The sequence below is a fragment of the Macaca mulatta genome, chromosome 3, assembly GCF_049350105.2.
Source record: "Macaca mulatta isolate MMU2019108-1 chromosome 3, T2T-MMU8v2.0, whole genome shotgun sequence".
Lineage (NCBI taxonomy): Eukaryota > Metazoa > Chordata > Mammalia > Primates > Cercopithecidae > Macaca > Macaca mulatta.
The window spans coordinates 141928549-141949594 of record NC_133408.1 but is presented as its reverse complement, the minus strand read 5'-3'; the positions used below and the strand labels follow the sequence as shown (position 1 = coordinate 141949594).

Below are 21046 nucleotides of genomic sequence, written 5' to 3'. Positions count from 1 at the left end.
ACAAAACTTCAATTTGTAAAATATGCAGGATCTGAGAAACACAGGAAAATGAGGTATTCCTGTACTTAACAATAATTAATTATGTATTGTTACTTAGTAATCTTCAAATATTCAGTGGTGTTGTAAGTAGAATACCATCTGTGGACTGAAATAGAGAGGTATTTTTAAATAGGAATAAAATTGAACAAGTGAAAATACATTATAAAAAATCTGGTTATTAATATATGGTTTGAATTTTTGTTCATTTGTTTGTTTGTTTTGAGATGGTGAGACAGAGTCCTGCTCTGTCAGTCTGGCTGGAGTGCAGTGGCACAATTTCAGCTCACTGCAACCTCCATCTCGCGGGTTCAGGCGGTTTTCCTGTGTCAGCCTCTTGAGTAGCTGGGACTACAGGCACCTACCATCAAGGCTCAGCTCATGCTTGTATTTTTGGTCGAGGTGGGGTTTCACTGTGTTGGCCAGGCTGGTCTCAAACTCCTGACCTCAGGTGATCCGACTGCCTCTGTCTCGCAAAGTGCTGGGATTACAAGCATGTAATCCCATGTAATCCACCGCACGAGGCCTGAATATTTTGATGAGTCTGTTTGTTAATACCACAATATGTTTTGTTTGTTTCCTATCTTCAAAGCTGAGAGAAGATAATTTCTTACCCTGATTTTCTAACATTGGTATTTTTATGCTATGTCAAAGTAAAATTTATTTCAAAACTATTATGGTGTCCTACAGCATCATATTCTGTCCTCACTGTAGGAAGTAATGATAGAGTTACAGATAATTTGTATTTACATAAAACTTATAAAGTGTGGTCTTCTATAAATGTGACATACAAATCAAACTTACAAATTACATAGTGATTTTATTCAAAGTTTTTTATACTAATGTAATTAATATAGTTAAAATTATCTTTAATTTGTAAATATGTTAATTTTTTTCAGTAAGTAATATATTGCAAAAGATACATCTTTCAGTTACGTTGCATAAACAGTAGGGAAACCTTAATTTATTCCATTACTCCCAACTATTTCCTTTGTCAGTATTAAGTAATGTTGGACAGAAAGTGAATAAAATGAGAAAATATAAAAACTGAGAAATTATTAAATAATCAAGTTATCTAAGTGTTGTCAATATGTACGTTAATATTATTAATCAATTGTCTTAGAGAATTTAAATGTCACTCTCCTAATGTTTTAAGTTACTGATAAGGTTCAGGATGTATTTCTCTTTTCATTATATTAGTAAGCTCATAGTATATATTAAGTTATTGATGAAAAATCAAGTAGGCCGGGTACGGTGGCTCACACCTGTAATCCCAGCACTTTGGGAGGCCGAGGTGGGTGGATCACGAGGTCAGGAGATCGAGACCATGGTGAAACCCCGTCTCTACTGAAAATACAAAAAATTAACCAGGAGCGGTGGCAGGCACCTGTAGTCCCAGCTACTCGGGAGGCTGAGGCAGGAGAATGGTGTGAACCCAGGAGGCGGAGCTTGTAGTGAGCCGAGATTGTGCCACTGCACTCCAACCTGGGTGACAGAGCGAGACTCAGTCTCATTTAAAAAAAAAAAAATCAAGTAGTATTGAGTACAAATTTTTTGAAGCTGAGGTTTTTGTAATTCACTGTGTCTTGTTAGTAATAGATTATGAGTGAGTTAGGACCTATGAAATTATCTGATAACCTTGACTTTGATCTTGACTTTGAATATGACCTGGTAGAAAAAGCATAGATAAATAAATCAGACAAACCTACCTTTTACAAGCATTTTGACCATGGTGCAGTACAGTTCACTCTGAGCTTCAGTTTCCTCACATTTGAAAGGAAATAATACCCACCTTGCAGTGTTAGAGATTATGTGTATGTGATATTTAACACATAGTTTTTGATATCATTATTAGTTTTATACCAGGAATATAAGTAACAATATAATCTTATTACTGCTCATCTGAATGAGGGGCATTGTTAGTCACACTGCTTTCTGTTCTTCCCTAAATTAATCTCTTACAACTTGTTTTCGATCTGTTTCGAGGTATTAACGTTTTGTCAGGTAAAAGATTAAAAAGAATTTTTTTAAACATTTCAGAAAGAATTTAAGGTCCAAGTGTAGTGGCTCACGCCTGTAATCCCAGCTACTTGGGAGGCTAGCGGGGGAGAATTGCTTGAGTCCAGGAGTTTGAGATCAGCTTCGGCAACATGGCAAGACCCCATCTCTCTTTTTTTTTTAATCTTTTTGTGTGTGTGTGTGTGTGGGGAGAGACAGTCTTGCTCTGTCACCCAGGCTTGAGTGCAGTGGCGTGATCTCAGCTCTTTGCAACCTCCATCTCCCAGGTTCAAACGATTCTCATGTCTCAGCCTCCTGAGTAGCTGGGATTAAAGGCATGTGCCACCATGCCTGACTAATTTTTTTATATTTTTGAGTAGAGACAAGGGTTTGCCATGTTGGCCAGTCTGGTCTTGAACTCCTTGCCTTAAGTGATCCATCCACATTGGCCTCCCAAAGTGCTGGGATTATAGGCATGAGCCACCGCGCCCGGCCTCCATCTATTTAAAAAAAAAAAAATAGCTGGGTGTGGTACCACACGCCTGTGGTCCCAGCTTCTCAGGAGGCTGAGGTGGGAAGGTCACTTGAGCCTAGAAAGTAGAGGCTGCAGTGAGCCATGATTGCACCCCTGCACACTCCAGCCTGGGTGACAAAGCGAGACCCTATCTCAAAAAAAGAATTTAATTTTATCATTTTTCTGTAAACGTCTCTTGGAAAATGAGATTTGGAAGTTACCTGTGTTTTTAAGCCTCTAAAATATTAGCTAACCCAACATACCAGACAGTTCTACTTTGTTTCTCTGTGAGCATTACTGTCAACTTATAGTTCATTCAACCTATTGGTAATAACTCCATTTACTATATTTGAAACTGTGAGGATTTAATTAGGAATTCATTAACCAATGCTTTTCCCACTGCTGAAAAGGTTTATTTAAGCTAGATGGTCACTTAGAGACTTGGATTTTATTGGGCCTTGATACAAAATGCATCATTTCTTAACACCTGAATCATTCTATCTTCCGTAAAGTTAGGCTTTTCGTTCACTAACCTGATTTTCTGAAATGATGAGGTGCTTGATATTAGAAATTGATGAAAATTTAGTATTCTTTTTCTATACCTGTTTAAAATAGGAAGGTAAGAGGAGAAATTATTTGACTACACTTTCTGTAATCTCAAATAAAATTGGATAGTTAAAATAATACATCATGTTTGTGTAGGGGTTTTACCATCTATGGTACATTTGAAATACACTCTTATTTAACAAACATGCAACAACTCTGTAAGATAAGGATTATTATTCCTGTTTTTACAGATAAACTGAAGGTCAATAAAGAAGTAGAATTAGTACTTGCAAAATTCTTCTGATTCCAAGTAGAATACTCTTTCCACTTCATCACATATTTTACATTTAATGAGAATTCAGCCAGATATTTATAGAGATTGTCATGTTACAAGCAATAAAACTTGCTTAGCAACCTTTATACCAAATGGACCTCCTCGTACCAGACACTTTTTTAAAATTACTTTTTCTTACCTAGAGGAGGATCTTTGGTTTACTATGTAGAGCTGGCAGATAGCAATGAACAGTTATGCACTTAAGTCAGTAAGGTTCTTATGACTATTCTTGGAGAAGACACAGTAGCCTATTTTTAAAAACAATTGGGTAAGCTAAGCTCTCTCATGTCCATGCCTACTAATGTGAGTTTTTCTGTTTTGGGGAAGTAGAAGTAAGCAGAACCCCAGGACACAAAATATTTGTAACAGTTTAAGAAAAATTTATATGAATTACTTACTAATTTTTTTTTGGATGACAGAAAAAATGTGAGCGCTATTGGCCTTTGTATGGAGAAGACCCCATAACATTTGCACCATTTAAAATCTCTTGTGTAAGTATCCATTTTTATAAACACTTTTTTTTCAGAAAATTGGCATGCTAAACTGATGAATAATTAAATTATAATGTGGTATGAACCCAGGTTTATAGATGCCAAGGACTCACAAACCTATACTTACATTTTAAAAAAGTATTTGTTTATATGCTGCTTTTAAATTTGGAAGCTTTTGGGATGACTTTTCATAAATGTATATTTTCCTTGTATCTTACTATATTAATTTTGTGTTAACCTTTGTATATCAATTGATAGTAAGTGTTTACATGTAAATGAAGTAACTGTACTTTTAGTATTTGGAAATAGTGTATTCATTTCACATTGATTAAATGGGAAAGACTTGATAGCTGGAGTATAGTGTATCATATTTACCCTTCATATCTAATTGTGGTCTCAAAAATTGTTATAATTATGTATAAACATAAGTTTAAGAACTACCATACTAGAAGTAAAGATTGGTCCTTTCTGGCAGATTATTTGATATGAAACTTAAAATGTTTTCTTAATATGTAATGACCTCTGGAAATGAATTAAATTCAAGCTCAAAAGCTAACACAGCAAAAATCTGAGAAAATGAATCAAAAAACAAAAACATTGAAGGAAATAAGAAGAGTAGGAAAAAGAAAGGCATGGACAGAGAGAAGGAAAATGTAAGTGAATTTTAAAATAAAAGCAATAGTTTTCTTTAGGTGCCATAAAAAGACTGTAATTCAACATAACATAAAAATTAATTAATTTAGGCCAGGCACGCTGGCTTATGCCTATGATCCTACCACTTTGAGAGGCCAAGGTGAGTGGATCACTTGAGGTCAGGAGTTCGAGACCAGCCTGGCCAACATGGCAAAACCCCCTTTCTACTAAAAATACAAAAATTAGCTAGGCGTGGTGACAGGTGCCTGTAATCCCAGCTACTCAGGAGGCTGAGGCATGAGAGTTGCTTGAATCTGGGAGGCAGAGGTTGCAGTGAGCTGAAATTGCACCATTGTACTCCAGTCTGGGCAATAAGAGTGAAACTCCATCTCAAAAAAAAAAAAAACATTAATGAATTTGCCTATATCAGGGTTCTCCAGAGCTTCAGAACCAATAGAATAAGAGGGGGTGTGTGTGCATCTGTGTGTATGTGGATACATTTAAGGAGATTTATTATGAGGAATTGGCTCAGGCAGTTATAGAGACTGGCAGGTCCAAGATCTGCAGGGTAGGCTGGAGATCCTGGAGAGCCAATGCTGCAGTTTCAGTCTGAATGCTAATAAGCTGGAGACCCAGGAGAGCTGATGTTCAGTTCTAGTTTGAAAAGTCTGTTGTAGAATCAGGATGAGCCGGTGTTGCAGATGAAGGCAGCCTGCTGGAGAATTCTGTCTTGCTTCATGAGGCTGGTCCTTTTGTTGTATTCAGGCCTTCAACAGATTGGATGAGGCCCACAAACATTATGGAGGACAGTTTGCTTTACTCAGAGACTACCAATTTAAATGTTAATCTCCTCCAAAAACATCTCACAGAAATAACTAGAATAATGTTTGACCAAATATTCTGGGCACACTGTGGCCCTGCCAAGTTGACAGATAAAATTAAGTATCACATTCCCTATTCAGAGTTTCTTGTTTTTGACTTTGTTTTCCATGATTAAATGAAATATAATTTATGTGGTTTTACTTGTCATTGCTGAGTTCAAGAACTCCATAATTTTATGACTTAGTTATACTTATGACTGAATTCCTCTCATACATACCCAAAGTTTAGTGCTTTCTAGGTTGACATAAAAACAGACAGGACCAAATCTGTATCATGCTGTCTACTTTATAAATCAATGTTGTTTTTATAATAACTATAACTCACTATTGAACTTTTTGGATATAATAGTCAATATTCTTAAGGTGCTGATCAGAATTAACTATTTGTGGGGTAAGTGTAAAAATTTTAGGCCAGGTGCAGTGGCTCTCACCTGTCATCCCAGCACTTTGGGAGGCTAAGGTGGGAAGGATTGCTTGAGCCCAGGAGTTTGAGACAAGCCTGGGCAAAATAGTGAGACATTATTAACTTTTTTTTTTTTTTTTTTTTTTTTTGAGATGGAGTCTCGCTCTGTCGCCCAGGCTGGAGTGCAGTGGCCAGATCTCAGCTCACTGCAAGCTCCGCCTCCCGGGTTTACACCATTCTCCTGCCTCAGCCTCCCGAGTAGCTGGGACTACAGGCGCCCGCCACCTCGCCCGGCTAGTTTTTGTATTTTTTAGTAGAGACGGGGTTTCACCGTGTTAGCCAGGATGGTCTCGATCTCCTGACCTCGTGATCCGCCCGTCTCGGCCTCCCAAAGTGCTGGGATTACAGGCTTGAGCCACCGCGCCCGGCCCTTTATTAACATTTTTTAAAATGTTAAAAATCCTACTGCATTTCATTTTATTTGGCTTGAATAATACCAAATACACACCACACTGTCTACTTCAGTGAGGAAACACCAACACTCCTTCACCAATCCAGAAATAAATCTGAAATATTAGATTCCTCGACAGCATAGAAACCTAGTTCTGTGTAGTGTGGTTGTTTTGGACATTTGTAAATTTATTTTTAAAGTTTTATTTATTTGTATATATCTTTTTGAGACAGGATTTTGCCCTGTCACCCAGGTTGGAGTGCAGTGGTCTGATCATGGCCCACTGCAGCCTCAATCCCCCGGGCTCAAGTGATTCTCTCACCTCAACTTTCTGAGTAGCCAGGGCTGCTGGCATGGGCCACTACTAATTTTTGTCTTTTTGTAGAGACGGGGTCTCCCTGTGTTGCCCAGACTGGTCTTGAACTCCTGAGCTCAAGCAGTTTGCCCACCTTGGCCTCCCAAAGTACTAGGACTACAGGCCACCACACCCGGCCAAACATTTGTAAATTTAGATATAATAAGATAACTATAGTGAATATTGCAATTCAAGAGAAAATACAGTGCTTAACATTCAACAACAAACCAGCTTGAAATTTTTGAATATTTGGGAGTCAGGAATAGTAAACAATTTACAATAATGGATATAGGGAAGAATGCAATAGTTTTATAATGTAGAAAATGAATTGGTTCTTGGGGGATAGTTTTCCAATTAAACTAAAATATATATTCTATAAACAGTTCTCAAAGAAAAAAAACACAGAAAGATTTATTAAAAAGAAAAAAGTAGATAACTTGAAAGGTCTCTAGATAAGTGATTTGGTTTGATTTTGTTAGTAGTGACTGGTTTAATTTGTCAGCATCAGGATTGATCCATGCTGAAGAAACATTTTCTTTGATGATTTAAGAATGGAAGGTAATTTGTTTGTCTCTTATTGATTCAGACAGCTCAGGATTTGTTATCATTGACTTAACTGCAAACAAAAATCAAATTTATAAATAGCATGTTGGTAAAAATATTCATAGTAAGTCATTTGACTACTTGGCAGTCAGAGTTTGAGACTGAGAAATGACAGTCTTTTCTGGAGCTCTCTCTTGATGTGGGATGAGGACAAGGGTAAAGTCATGGTGAAAGGGTGAAGACTGGTTAGCAGGAGCTCAATCATATGTTGCCACATGTAACCACTTAGACTTGATGTCAGCACACTACCCATGGCTCAGATCTAGCCCACTGCCTGTTTTGTAAATAAAGTTTTGTTACAACACATCTGTGCCCATTAATTTATGAATTTTTCTATCACAATAGCAAAGTTGTGTAGACAAAGACTTTATGGCCCCAAAAGCCAAAAATATTTACTATCTGGTCCTTTACAGAAATATTTGAAAAAGTTCAAATATTATTTGAAAAGTTCAAAGTAAATTACTATGATTTTAAAAATTAAAGCAGGTATAGTAGTATTATTTTTATTAATAAAACAACATACACCATTGTTCTTCATAATCCTTGTTCTGAACTATTTGTGGTTTTAACCAATAAGGCAAAAAGAATAATTTGCTTAGTGATAGACTGATGTAGATTAATACTTTGACTAAATCACAGCGAGAGACCTTTTAAAGTGGTTATGTTATCGTCAACCACAATAATAATAATAATTTGGGGTGTTCTTCCCTTTTCCTTCTTCAGTTGCTATCCAGTTAATTGAAACTTGAATGTTAGGGAAAATCATGCGTTTTGGAAAGGTAAAATGGTTGAAGATGGGATATGGTGGTTGGTACTGAGGAATGACATTCTATTTATATTTACATGATTCTGGGAGTGGTTACTACTTTGCAGATACTTTATTGGGTGATAGATGCTTAAGTAATTCATTTACTCACTTTTTTTAGGTATAAGTAAAACTTACAAAAGCAAATTGATGTTTTTTTCTTTACTGTCTATACAAGTTTTTTTAATGAACTTTTTTTTTTCAAGTTTCTTAGTATAGTAAGTAATATGATTCCCAAATTCACTTTTCTTACATACTGTTTGGGTCTATCTGTTAGGAGACTTTATCTAATAGGAGACTTTGTTTTAAGGCTTGTTTGTTTGTTTGTTTTAGTGTTTTCATTTTTTGTTTTGAGACAGGGTCTCACTGTGTCACCCAGACTGGAGTGCAGCAACGTGATTGCAGCTCACTGTATCCTTGGCCTCACTGCTGGGCTTGGTGATCCACCCACCTCAGCCTCCCAAGTGGCTGAGACCACAGGCCTATGCCTCAATGCCCAGCTAGTTTTTGTATTTTTTTTGTGGAGACAGGATTTTGCCATGTTGTTCAGGCTGGTCTTGAACCCCTAAAGTGATCCACCCACCTCAGCCTCCCAAACTACTGGCATTACAGTGTGAGCCGCTGCCTAACTTTTTCAATACTTTTTTTTTTTTTTTTAGAGCAGTTTTAGGTTCACAGCAAAATTGAGAGGAAGGTACAGAGATTTCTTATATACACCCTGTCCCCACACATGTAGCCCTCTCATTATCAACATTCCCTTCCAGAGCGGTCTCTTTGTTACAATTCACAAACCTACACTGACAAGTCATTATCACTAAGAGTTCACAGTTTACATTAGGGTTCATTCTTGGTGTTATACATTCTGTGGGTTTGAAGAAATACATGGTGACGTGTTTCCACCATTGTAGTATCTTACAGAATAGTGTCATTACTCTAAACGTCCTGTGCTCCACCTATTCATTCATTCCTCTCACTCCCTTCCCAAACCTAGGTAGTCATTATTTGTACTGTCTCCATAGTTTTACCTTTTCAAGAAGTCATATAGTTTGTTTTTGTTTGTTTGTTTGTTTTGAGACGGAGTCTCGCTCTGTCGCCCAGGCTGGAGTGCAGTGGCACTGTCTGAGCTCACTGTAACCTCTGCCTCCTGGGTTCAAGCAATTCTCTTGTCCCAACCTCCTGAGTAGCTGGGATTACAGGTGCACACCACCATGCACAGCTAAGTTTTGTATTTTCGTAGAGATAGGGTTTTACCATGTTGGCCAGGTTGGTCTCAAACTCCTGACCTCAAGTGATCCACCTGCCTCGGCCTCTCAAAATGCTGGAATTATAAGTAGGCATGAGCCACCGCGCCTGGCCCAGAAGTCATATAGTTTGAATCATACAGTATGTAGCCTTTTCAGGTTGGCTTATTTCACTTAGTAATGTGCATTTAGGGTTCATCCATGTCTTTTCATGGCTTACTAGCTTTTTTTTCCCTCTTGCCGTTATTTTTAATTGACACATATTATCTATACTTATTAATGGGGTACACGTGATTTTGGTACATGTATGTATAATTTAAAATGTGGAGTGATCAAATCAGGATAATTAGTGTGTCTATCACTTCAGACATTTACAAATTGATGACTTTTAGAGTTCTAAAATAATTATCAGGTATATCTGGAATTTTAAAGGTTAATTTTATATTGTGGACTTTGACACAAGTATTTTATTTGTTTTGATGTGTCTTTTTGTTTTAACGTTTTCACTGACTTACAAATGTTTCTCTTTATTTAGGAGGATGAACAAGCGAGAACAGACTACTTCATTAGGACACTCTTACTTGAATTTCAAAATGTAGGTATTTACCATTTATAGACTGTCTCTAAGAATAGTTTTCAGGTCAGGTACAGTGACTCATGCCTGTAATCCCAACACTTTGGGAGGCTGAAGTGGGAGGGTGACTTGAGTCCAGGGGTTCAAGACTAGCCTGGACAACATAGTGAGATCTTGTCTCTACAAAAAGAAAAAAGTCAGCTGGGCATGGTGGCATGTGCCCGTAGTCCCACTCACTCAGAAGGCTGAGCCTGGGAGGTTGAGGCTGCAGTGAGCCATGATTGTGCCACTGGACTCCAGCCTGGGCAACAGAGCGAGACTCTCAAAAATGGTTTTGAGAATAGAGAATAGTTTTCAAAGAGAAGATATAGAGAGGGAGGGGAGCATGGGCTGAAAAGCCACCTATTGGGTAGTATGCCCACTCCCTGGGTAATAGGATCATTTGTATTCCAGACCTCAGTGTCATACAATATACCCATGTAACCTGCACATGTACCCCTTTATCCAAAATAAAAGTTGAGGCCAGGTGTGGTGGCTCACGTGTGTAATCCCCAACGCTTTAGGGGGCTGAGGCGGGTAGATTGCTTGAGGCCAGTAGTTTAAGACCAGCCTGGCCAACACGGTGAAGCCCCATCTCTACTAAAAAATACTAAAATTAGCTGGGCATGGTGGTGCACACCTATAATCCCAGTTATTCGGGAGGCTGGGGCATGAGAATTGCTTGAGCCTGGGAGACAGAGGTTGCCATGAGCCGAGATGGCGCCACTGCACTCCAGCCTGGGCAACAGAGCAGGACTCTGTCTCAAAAAAATAAAATAAATTTAAAAACTAAAAATAAAATAAAATTTTTTTAAGATAGAAAATATAATACTTACTAGCACCTAAATGTTTTATTTGGTAAAATGAGTTTGCTAGAAAATTATTTTGCTTTATATCTGCAAAATATAAATAATATATATTATATATATTATTATTTTGCTTTATATCTGCTTTATAGTTTTTTTATAAGTAAAAAAAGTATCAGCAATTTTTATTTTTAAAGCGTGTGAAGCTAATTTTTATGTCTTTGCAAACTAATCAACTTTTAGCTACTAAAAAAACAAGCTATATAAATAGTATACTATGTTATTTAACATAGTTAATGAAATTTGCTAATATTTTAGTTTTGAAGATGAAAATGATAGTGTGATATTTAGTATCTTGACATTTATGCTTATCACATTACATAATAAAGTAATATTAATTGTAACACACCCTAAATTTATTAAATTTGGAATAGTTATGCCTTCTTTGCTGCAAATATTTTTCCTCTATTGCAGTAAGCAGATTATTGCATTGTTTATATAATTATTACCCTGTTTTACTAGTTTACAATTTGTTAAAGAAACGTCACTATCAAAGCTAAGTCTTCATTGAGATATATATTGTTTTCAGTTGAGGCCCCCACAGCGCCCTGACTTTTTTTTTCTTTGGCAACAGGGTCTCACTATATATTGCCCAGGCTGTACTCAAACTCCTGAGCTCACGCAGTCCTCCCATCTCCGCCTTCCTAGTATCTGAGACTACAGGTATGAGACACCAAACCCAGCTAAATTTTTTATAGTTTATAGAGATGGTGTCTTGCCGTGTTGCTCAGGCTGCTGTCAAATTCCTGGCCTCAACTGATCTTCTTGCCTTTTGCGTTGACCACCCAAAGTGTTGGGATTACAGGTGTGAGCCACTGAGTCTGGACTAGTTGCTAATTTTTTAATCTACAGTAATAATAATAAGTACCTTAATGAATTTCTGTAGTAGATCAGGCATCTGAATTCTCCTAACTGCATAATATCCAGATACTGTTATGTCCGTTGCACATAGATGAAGATACAGAAGCTTTAAGAAGTTAAATAGCTTACCTGAAGTTATTTAGGAAATGGCAAAAGTAGAATTGGAGTATGGTTTGCTTAGATTTCAAGTGTTGCTCTTTCTGTTAAACGCCTACAGTAACCATTCTCAAAACATTTAACATCAGTACTCCTTTACATTCTTCAAAGCTGTTGAGGATCCCAAAGAGTTTTTGTTTCTGTGGGTTATATCTTTCAGTATATACTATATTTGAAATTAAAACTGAGAAATTTTTTAAAACCATGAATATATAAGCATATATTGTATTGGCTGTTAAAGAATAAGGCAAGTAAATTGTAGTATTATTCTGAGAATTATTTAAAACTCATAGACCCCTCAAAAGGGTTGAGGGGAGGAAGTGCCCAGACCATGTATTGAGAACCACTAATCTGTAAGAAGACAAGTGAGTTTGGGACTGGACAAATTCATGTCTCCATTCTTTTTCAGTTTAATGTTCTATTAGTCTTCTGATTACAATGGCTACTACTCTAACGTGGTGCTTATGGTATATTGCTCATCCATTTAATAGTGTGGATTAGTTAAACAGTATATATAGTGTAATGTTTAAAGTACATGCTCTGGAAGTAGAACCTGCCTGGTTTAGAGCCCACATTTGTCACTTCTTATGAAAGTTTGGGCAAGTTATTTTATCTGTATATCTCAGTTATAAAATGAGGATGGTATTAACAGTACTTTCCTCATGGAAATTAAAGTGTTACATGTGAAGCCCTTAGATATTTGGCATGTGGTAAACAGTAAGTGTCAGCTATTATTTATTTGGGTCTTTTTTAAAAGCAGTGCTAAATGCCACACAAATCTCTTAGAAATGGCAGTTTAAATGAGCTGTGCAGCTTTAAACTTTGTAAAGTATTTTCATAATTGTTGACTTTCTGTTTTTCTTGAAGGAATCTCGTAGGCTGTATCAGTTTCATTATGTGAACTGGCCAGACCATGATGTTCCTTCATCATTTGATTCTATTCTGGACATGATAAGCTTAATGAGGAAATATCAAGAACATGAAGATGTTCCTATTTGTATTCATTGCAGGTACGAAAGAATGTCCCAAGTTTATAAATACAATATTTTTATTCAAGTTTTATTTAAGTTTGATGTTACACAAGGTTTTATTTCTGCATTAATATGATAGTAATCTTGAATTTCTCCTAGCCATGATATAATGTTTGGGACCTTGTAAATTGATATGGTCTCATTTGGTTGACAGACCGCTTAGAGTATTGTTGCATTAAAACACAAAATCATCTATTTGAAAATAGTATTCACATGGTGGAAAGCTGTAGAACATACTCTTCTTATATGCTCTGATTAGAGCATATAATCTCAGATCCTCATCTTACTCTACTTTTTAAAGTCAATATAGTAGTATTTTCTTTTAATCAATTTCCCTGAAACAATGACCAAGCAATTTTCATTCCTGATAAACATTGACATGAGATTTTTAAAAACAGGATATCACTCTGATGCCAAGTCTGGAGTGCAGTGGCACAATCATAGCTTACTGTAAACTCGATCTCCTGGCCTGAAGTGATCCTTCTGCCTCAGCTTCCCAAGTAGCTAGGACTACAGGCATGTGCTACCACACTGAATTAGTTTTTTTTTAATTAAAAATTTTTTTTAAAGAGACCAGGTCTTGCTCTGTTGCCCAGGCTGATCCGAACTGTCCTCAAGTGATTGTCCCGCTTTGCCCTCCCAGAGTCTTGGGCTTACAGGCATGAACCACTACACCTGGCAACATGACTTTCTTTTTTTAATGTATGTAAGATGTATATACATAGGTCTTATTGATCTAAGATATCATCAATTCTAAGACACACAATTATTAATGTATATTAACAGTAAAAAAATCACTGCCAATTATAAGGGGAAAATGTCATTTGTAAAAAGCCATTGGTGGTAAGATACATACCAATCTCAGAGCTGTCACATTGAGTTTAAAAAGTGTGTTTTAGATTTGATGAAAAACTAAATGCTGTTTTTATTCTTGGGGAACATCAGTTTCCACGTTTGCACCACTGCCTATCATATCATGAAATTTTATAATTTATAGCTACTGAAAAATTTAAAGCAGGAAGCCAGCATTCTTAGAGTAAAATAATATGAACGATTGATACACATTTACTAGACATTTTTTATTAAGTTATGTTTTATAGTAGATTACCTCATTATAAGCATTACATAAAATTCAGTGATTACTGACCTAGTTAAGCTACCTCTGAATGTAAAAGTACGAGTATAGGTGCACCTACTTTAAATTATGTGATAGAAATATTTTCATTTATTCAAATAATATTTGAAGTTCAGTTAGGTTTTGCAAAATTACTCATTTGGATGTGTTAAGAAATCATGTAAATTCTGCCTTTGACTTTGGGGGAATGAACATGAGATTTGTTTATTCTTGGGGGACAGTTAATTTTGTATTCTAGAAGGGGGGTTAATTGTATAATATATTTTAGCTAAGAGAAATCAGTGTAAGATAACCAGCTTTTCTTAATCTAACATTTTGGCTTATTTCTGTCATCTGGTCATTCTCATGATACAAATAATACAAAGCTAAATACATAATACATAGGTAACACATTAATATGTAATACAAAGCTAAATATACATAATACGTATGCACATATATGTATACATTATATATAATACATAAAACAAAGCTAAATTTGTGTTATGGATTTAGGAGTGTAATGGAAAATACCCCTTTAAAAGGAAAAGCACAAAACTGAATTAGTCAAGAAAGTACTAAATGTTTGCAATAAGTGTCATGGCCGGGTGTAGTGGCTTAGTGCTTTGGGAGGCTGAGGCAGGATGATTGCTTGAGCCCAGAAGCTTGAGGCTTTAGTAAGCAATGATTGCTCTACTGCACTCCAGCCTGGGTGACATAGTAGACCCTATCTCTTTTAAAAAAAGGAATATAGGTATCATTTTAATATGGGTGATACAGGATATTTTGAAACCTAATTTTTGGAATTTCATTATATAGGTATGGGTTTCTACATAGTAGAAGCTACTTTTGAATCCTTAGGCAGTTTTTCTACTCTGAATTTTTGGTTTACATTAGATTCTTCTAAAGGCCTTATAGTCATAGTACTTATTTCATAAGACAACTATCAATTTATTCCTCTAAGGGACTTGTTATCTGCATTCACATTTGTTATAAAAAGGAAATGAGATTTTTCAAACTTAGAGATTTATTTTTTATTATTTACATAATTAAAATATTTTTTCAGTGGAGTCAAAGCACCGAAGATAGTTTTCTTATTCACTTGGTTTGATTGTAATGCTTATAATTAATGAAGTAAAAGGGCTACTTTTATTCATGGGCCAGGAAAGTAACTTGCTGGTGGAGATGTGGGAATCAGTTAACAACTTGGTTCATTAAAACAAATTTTTTCTGTGGTTAGTTCAGTGGTTAGTTGACCATTTAATTAAGTAGAATTGACCAGTTAAAAATAAACAATATGTTTAATTATAGAATTAAAACATAAAGAAATTACTTTCACTTGACTTCTTATAAGTTAGTTAAAATAATTTCCTGTTCAATCATAAATCCATTTATATAGGAAGGCTTTTTATCAAAAAATAAATTGACCGTTAAATATTTTTAGACAATGAAAACAATATGTTAACTGTAATGACTTAGAAAACACATCCATAAAAGCAAGAAAATTATTTTGCTTTCCACTAGTTCCACTGGAGATATAACCATTGTTAAAACTCGAGAATATGTCCTTTCAGTGTGTGTGTGTGTACATACAGTATTGTTTTGTTTTGTTTGATGGAGTTTCGCTCTTGTTGCCCAGGCTGGAGTGCAATGGCACAGTTTCGGCTCACTGCAACCTCCGCCTCAACTATTTTAAACAACAGTGTAAAAGCTCAGTGTCCACTTTATTTTTTGTTTTTAATTTACTTTAGTGGCCATCTTATTGTTAAATCTTTGAGCACATCTGCAATTATTAGGATAAATTTATTACTGGATAAATATCCAGAAGTGAGATTTCTTGGTCAAGTATATAAACTTTTAAAATATTTTAATGAGCATTTTTTAATGTGTTATCCAGAAAATTGATGCTACTTAATTCTACCGCTGGCAGTATGTGAGAGTACCTATTTCCCTATACCTTTCCCAATACTGGGTGTTCTTTTTTCATTTTTATTTTTTTATTTTATTTTTGAGACGGAGTCTTGCATTGTCACCCTGGCTGGAGTGCAGTGGCACGATCTCAGCTCACTGCAACCTCCTCCTCCCGAGTTCACGTGATTCTCCTGCCTCAGCCTCCCGAGTACTGGGATTACAGGCACACACCACCACACCTGGCTAATTTTTGGTATTTTTAGTAGAGACTGGGTTTCACTATGTTGGCCAGACTGGTCTCGAACTCCTGACCTCATGATCCGCCCGCCTCCGCCTCCCAAAGTGCTGGGATTACAGGCGTGAACCTCTGTACCCGGCCTTTGTTTGCTTTTTAAATGCCTGTGTGACAGACAAGGTTTTTGGTGGGGTTTTTTTGTTTGTTTGTTTGTTTGTTTGTTTTTGAGACAGAGTCTTGCACTATCGCCCAGGCTGGAGTGCGATGATGCAATCTCGGCTCACTGCAATCTTCGCTCACTGCAACCTCCGCTTCCCGGGTTCAAGCAAATCTCCTGCCTCAGCTTCCCGAGTAGCAGGGATTACAGGCATGCACTACCACGCCCGGTTAATTTTGTATTTTTAGTAGAGTTGGGGTTTCTCCATGTTGGTCAGGCTGGTCTTGAACTCCTGACCTCAGGTGATCCACCCGCCTCGGCCTCCGAAAGTGCTGGGATTACAGGCGTGAACCACTTTGCCCAGCCTCATCTTTTAATAATTATACAAATTCTTTATATATTGAGGACATTAACTTTTAGTCATGTTGTAAGTACCATGGTTTTTCCTGTCTTCTGCCTGTTTGACATACATAAGTTTCATTTTGTCATGTCAGATTTTTGAATGGTTTTTGTCCATTGAGATATTATACATAGAAAGTCTTTCCCTAACACAATAGTGTATATATTTTGCATATGTTTTTAGTGCTTTCATAGATTTACTTTTTAACATTTATTATTGGATAAATATCCAATATATTTATATCCTATATATATATTTTTTATCCACCTGGAATTTTTTTACGGTTAAGGTATGTGATCAGAATTTAATTTTTTGCTCTTCATTGATAGCTAACTTTTCCTTTGCCACTTATTGAATGGTCTCATCTCCTCTGGAGAATTCACTGTTATGTAAGAAATGTTACGTGTACTCAGATCTGTTCCTGAACTTTCTGTGGTGTTTCATTGATCTGGTTATCTGTATCTTTATATTATACTTTTAACTATCAAATTTTAGATATATATAATTTATCCCAGTAACTCAACTAAAATTCTGTAAATGTTTTGATGCACAGAATTCACAAGTATCAACAACTAAAAATTAATATAATTGATGATGTTTATTATTGAGGTTTTAAAAATCATTTTAGGTTGCTTATAGTGTACTTTTATCAGGAATTTTAGGTTACATGTTTAACAAACCACTGATAGGTATACATTTCAAAATATGCATTAAAATGCTACACAACTTTGTGGGGTTGTTTTGCCAAAAATTATTCTGGTGATGTCAGTAACATCTTATAATTACTCATAGTGATTTTCAATTCTAAGATGCATAAGCCTTTCTCTAGTTGAGAAGCAGTTACTTTAAAATACTTTTGTCATGTGTGTGTTTGTTTCTTTTTTTTTTTTTTTTTTTTTTTTTGAGATGGAGTCTTGCTCTGTCACCCAAGCTGGAGTACAATGGCATGATCTCAGCTCACTGCAGCCTCCACCTCCCAGGTTCAAGTGATTCTCCTGCCTCAGCCTCCCAAGTAGCTGGGGTTACAGGCACCCGCCACCACGCCTGGCTAATTTTTTTTGTATTTTCAGTAGAGACAGGATTTTACCACGTTGGCTAGGCTTGTCTCGAACTCCTGACCTCAGGTGATCTGCCCTCCCTGGCCTCCCAATGTGTTGGGATTACAGGCGTGAGCCACTGAACCCAGCCTGTCATGTTTTAAAATTAAAAAAACCTATAGTATGTTACTGTACATTCCCCAGTTTCCATTAGTTTTTTGGAATATGAGAGCGTATCATTGTCTTGTTCTTTTGATGAAATCAGTGCTGTTGCTCAATCCATTTTCTAGGGCTTATAGCCTTCTTCACCTTTCCTACACATTCTATAGATTGAAATGATGTACTGTTTCCTCCTGTACTCTAAAACAAGAGCCTTTTTTTTTTTTTGAGTTGGAGTTTTGCTGTTGCTGCCCAGGCTGGAGTGCAATGGCACGATCTTGGGTCACTGCAACCTCCACTTCCCCAGTTTAAGTGATTCTCCTGCCTCAGCTTCCCGAGTAGCTGGGATTACATGTGTCCGCCACCACACCCAGCTAATTATGTGTTTTTAGTAGAGATAGGGTTTCACCATGTTGGCCAGGGTGGTCTCAAACTCCTGACCTCAAGTGATCCACCGGCCTCAGCCTCCCAAAGTGCTGAGATTACAGGTGTGAGCCACTGCACCCAGCCACAAGAACCGTTTCGAGCATAGAATAAATATGTCTCTGTAAGACGTTGTTAGCTAGTCACATTTTCTGATGTAGCATTAGACTTCCAGAGTGACGACTTAGTAGCTAGTCTGTGAGTCACTTACTCTTGGAAGTTCCATAAATTAATTTTTGTTTTTCTTTTTGAGATGGAGTCTCACTCTGTTACCCAGGCTGGAGTGCATTTGTGCCATCATGGCTCACTGCAGGCTAGACCTCCCAGGCTCAAGCAATCCTTCTGCCTTGGCCTCCCAAATGCTGGGACAACAGGCATGAACCACTGCGCCCAATCCCTTAAATGAAATGCTTAAAAGATAGACAATAGGCCCTCCTTATTCAAGACTTCACTGTTCTCAGTTTCAGTTAGTCATAGTTCAAAAATATCAAATGGAAAATTTCAGAAGTAAGCAATTTGTAAGTTTTAAATGCTGTACCTTTCTGAGAAGCATAGGGAAGTATGTCCTGCTTGAGAGATAAATCATCCCATGGTCCAGTGTGTACACACTGTAGACTCTACCAGCCCATTAGTCACATAGTAAATACTGCAGTTATCAGATGGACTGTCATGGTATCCCAGTGCTTATGTTCACATAACCCTTATTTTACTTATAATGGCCCAAACCTCAAGAGTAGTGAGGTAGTGAGTAGTGGTAGATTGTTATAATTGTTCTAATGTATTATTAGTTATTGTTGTTAATCTCTTGTTGTGCCTGATTTATAAATTAAACTTTATCATAGGTATGTATGTATAGGAAAAATCATAGTGTGTATGTATACGTATTCTATGTTACCAATGTTGCCGTGAACACACTGTAAGTTGTATTTTGTTTACTAAGTAGAATTTTGTCAAATTTCTTTTCGTTTCTGAATGTTAACATGTCCATCCACATTTATTTTATAGTTGTTTTATCACAAAAATCAATTTTTTTTCAAACTTTATATCCTTAGTGCAGGCTGTGGAAGAACAGGTGCCATTTGTGCCATAGATTATACGTGGAATTTACTAAAAGCTGGGGTAAGAATACTTTTTTGTAGCATTATGTCCAATTTATCTATTACTATTTTCAAACTTAATTATTAATTGTAGTAAATTATAGTGCGTATTTTATTATACATGTTATTTTTTCCAAAGTAATTTTATTAAGTAAGAAATAAAGGCAGTGAAGGCCGGGCACGATGGCTTATGCCTGTAATCCCAGCACTTTGGGAGGCCAAGGCGGGAGGATCACTTGAGCCCAGCAGCTCGAGACCAGCCTGGGCAACATAGGGAGACCTCCATCTCTAAAAATAATTTAAAAATAAAAATGATTTAATAAAAAGAAATAAAGATAGAAAAAAGGTATAATTGCTGCATATTGCCTTGATGTGATGCATTGGTCAACAGTATAAGAGTGTCCTAGGTGAGTGAATACTTGCATTAGGATATAAACTGTTACTGACCTTTCCAATACTGAATTTTCATTGCCTTTTTTTCTTCCTTTTTTTTTTTTTTGTTTTTTTTTGAGATGGAGTTTCACTCTTATTGCCCAGACTGGAGTGCAATGGCGCGATCTCAGCTCACTGCACCCTCCGCCTCGGGTTGAAGTGATTCTCCTGCTTCAGCCTCCCTAGTAGCTGGGATTATAGGTGCCTGCCATTACGCCCAGCTAATGTCTTATATTTTTGATACAGAGTTTCACCATGTTGGCCAGGCTGGTCTTGAACTCCTGACCTTAGGTGATCCACTCACCTCAGCCTTTCAAAGTGCTGGGATTACAGGCATGAGCCACCGCGCCCGGCCCATTGCCTTTTATATTTATTCTAGTTATAAGTGTATTTCATTCAGTACATATTTATGCCTTCTGGAGATGTTATAGTATTGTAGTCTGTGAATGCTGACTTTAGCCAAACTGCCCAGATTATAATTCTGGCTTTCTCATGTACTAGCTGTGGGATCTTGGTCAAAATACTAATCCCATACTGTCTCTATTTCTTCATCAGAAAATAGGGATCATAGTAGTAATGCATAAGAATTAAATAAATTAACTTTTGTGAAGTTCTTCAGAACTATGTGTGGTAAATAGTAAGTACTCAGTTTATTGTTAGTGTTGATTACTGTTGCTGTTGTGATTGTTTTCTTACTACTGCTTTTTCCAAGAAATAGTGTTTGATACTGTGGATGATACAGAGATAAATAAGATACAGCGTTCATGATAGATTTGAAAAACAAGTCTCTTCATTATGTACACGTTTGATTATTTTGCTGGTTCCATAATGTGTTCACTTCTAGAGAGACGCCTTTAATATAGCTTTATAGTTTCCATGAATTGTTCATCTCTGTCTTGTACAAAGTAGAATTAATAAAATGTTTCTTTTTTCTTTTTCTTCCTTCTTCCCCTTATTTCTCTTTTTTCCCTGCCATCTCTCCATTTTTTATTGTTACAAGGAAATATTTACATGTTAAACAGTTCCTTAAAATGCCCTCTGGGGTTAAATATTTTTTCCTCAAAAACTATAATCATCTAATTCTCAAATGAAAATGCTTAAGTGAACAAAATTTAACTGAAATTCTATCGCATTTTAACATAAAAGTCAAAGATTAAAATTGGAATGGGAAGGGACACGTAAATGCATGCTAGCAAACAAAACAAATATCTGGTCATTTTAAAAGTTGTGTATTTTGGCCAGGTGCCATGGCTTATGCCATAA

General features: G+C 36.5%; 1 protein-coding gene across 2 annotated transcripts in view; it reads left to right on the top strand.

The window, feature by feature from the left end:
* PTPN12 (protein tyrosine phosphatase non-receptor type 12) overlaps positions 1–21046 on the top strand; it is a 105382-nt gene that overhangs the window by 51029 nt on the left and 33307 nt on the right. For both annotated transcript variants that reach the window (XM_015134192.3, XM_015134195.3), the window contains exons 6-9: positions 3848–3919; positions 9827–9886; positions 12655–12797; positions 19307–19373. In XM_015134192.3, coding sequence (XP_014989678.1) covers positions 3848–3919; positions 9827–9886; positions 12655–12797; positions 19307–19373 — 342 coding nt within the window. The remainder of the gene's footprint in view (positions 1–3847; positions 3920–9826; positions 9887–12654; positions 12798–19306; positions 19374–21046) is intronic.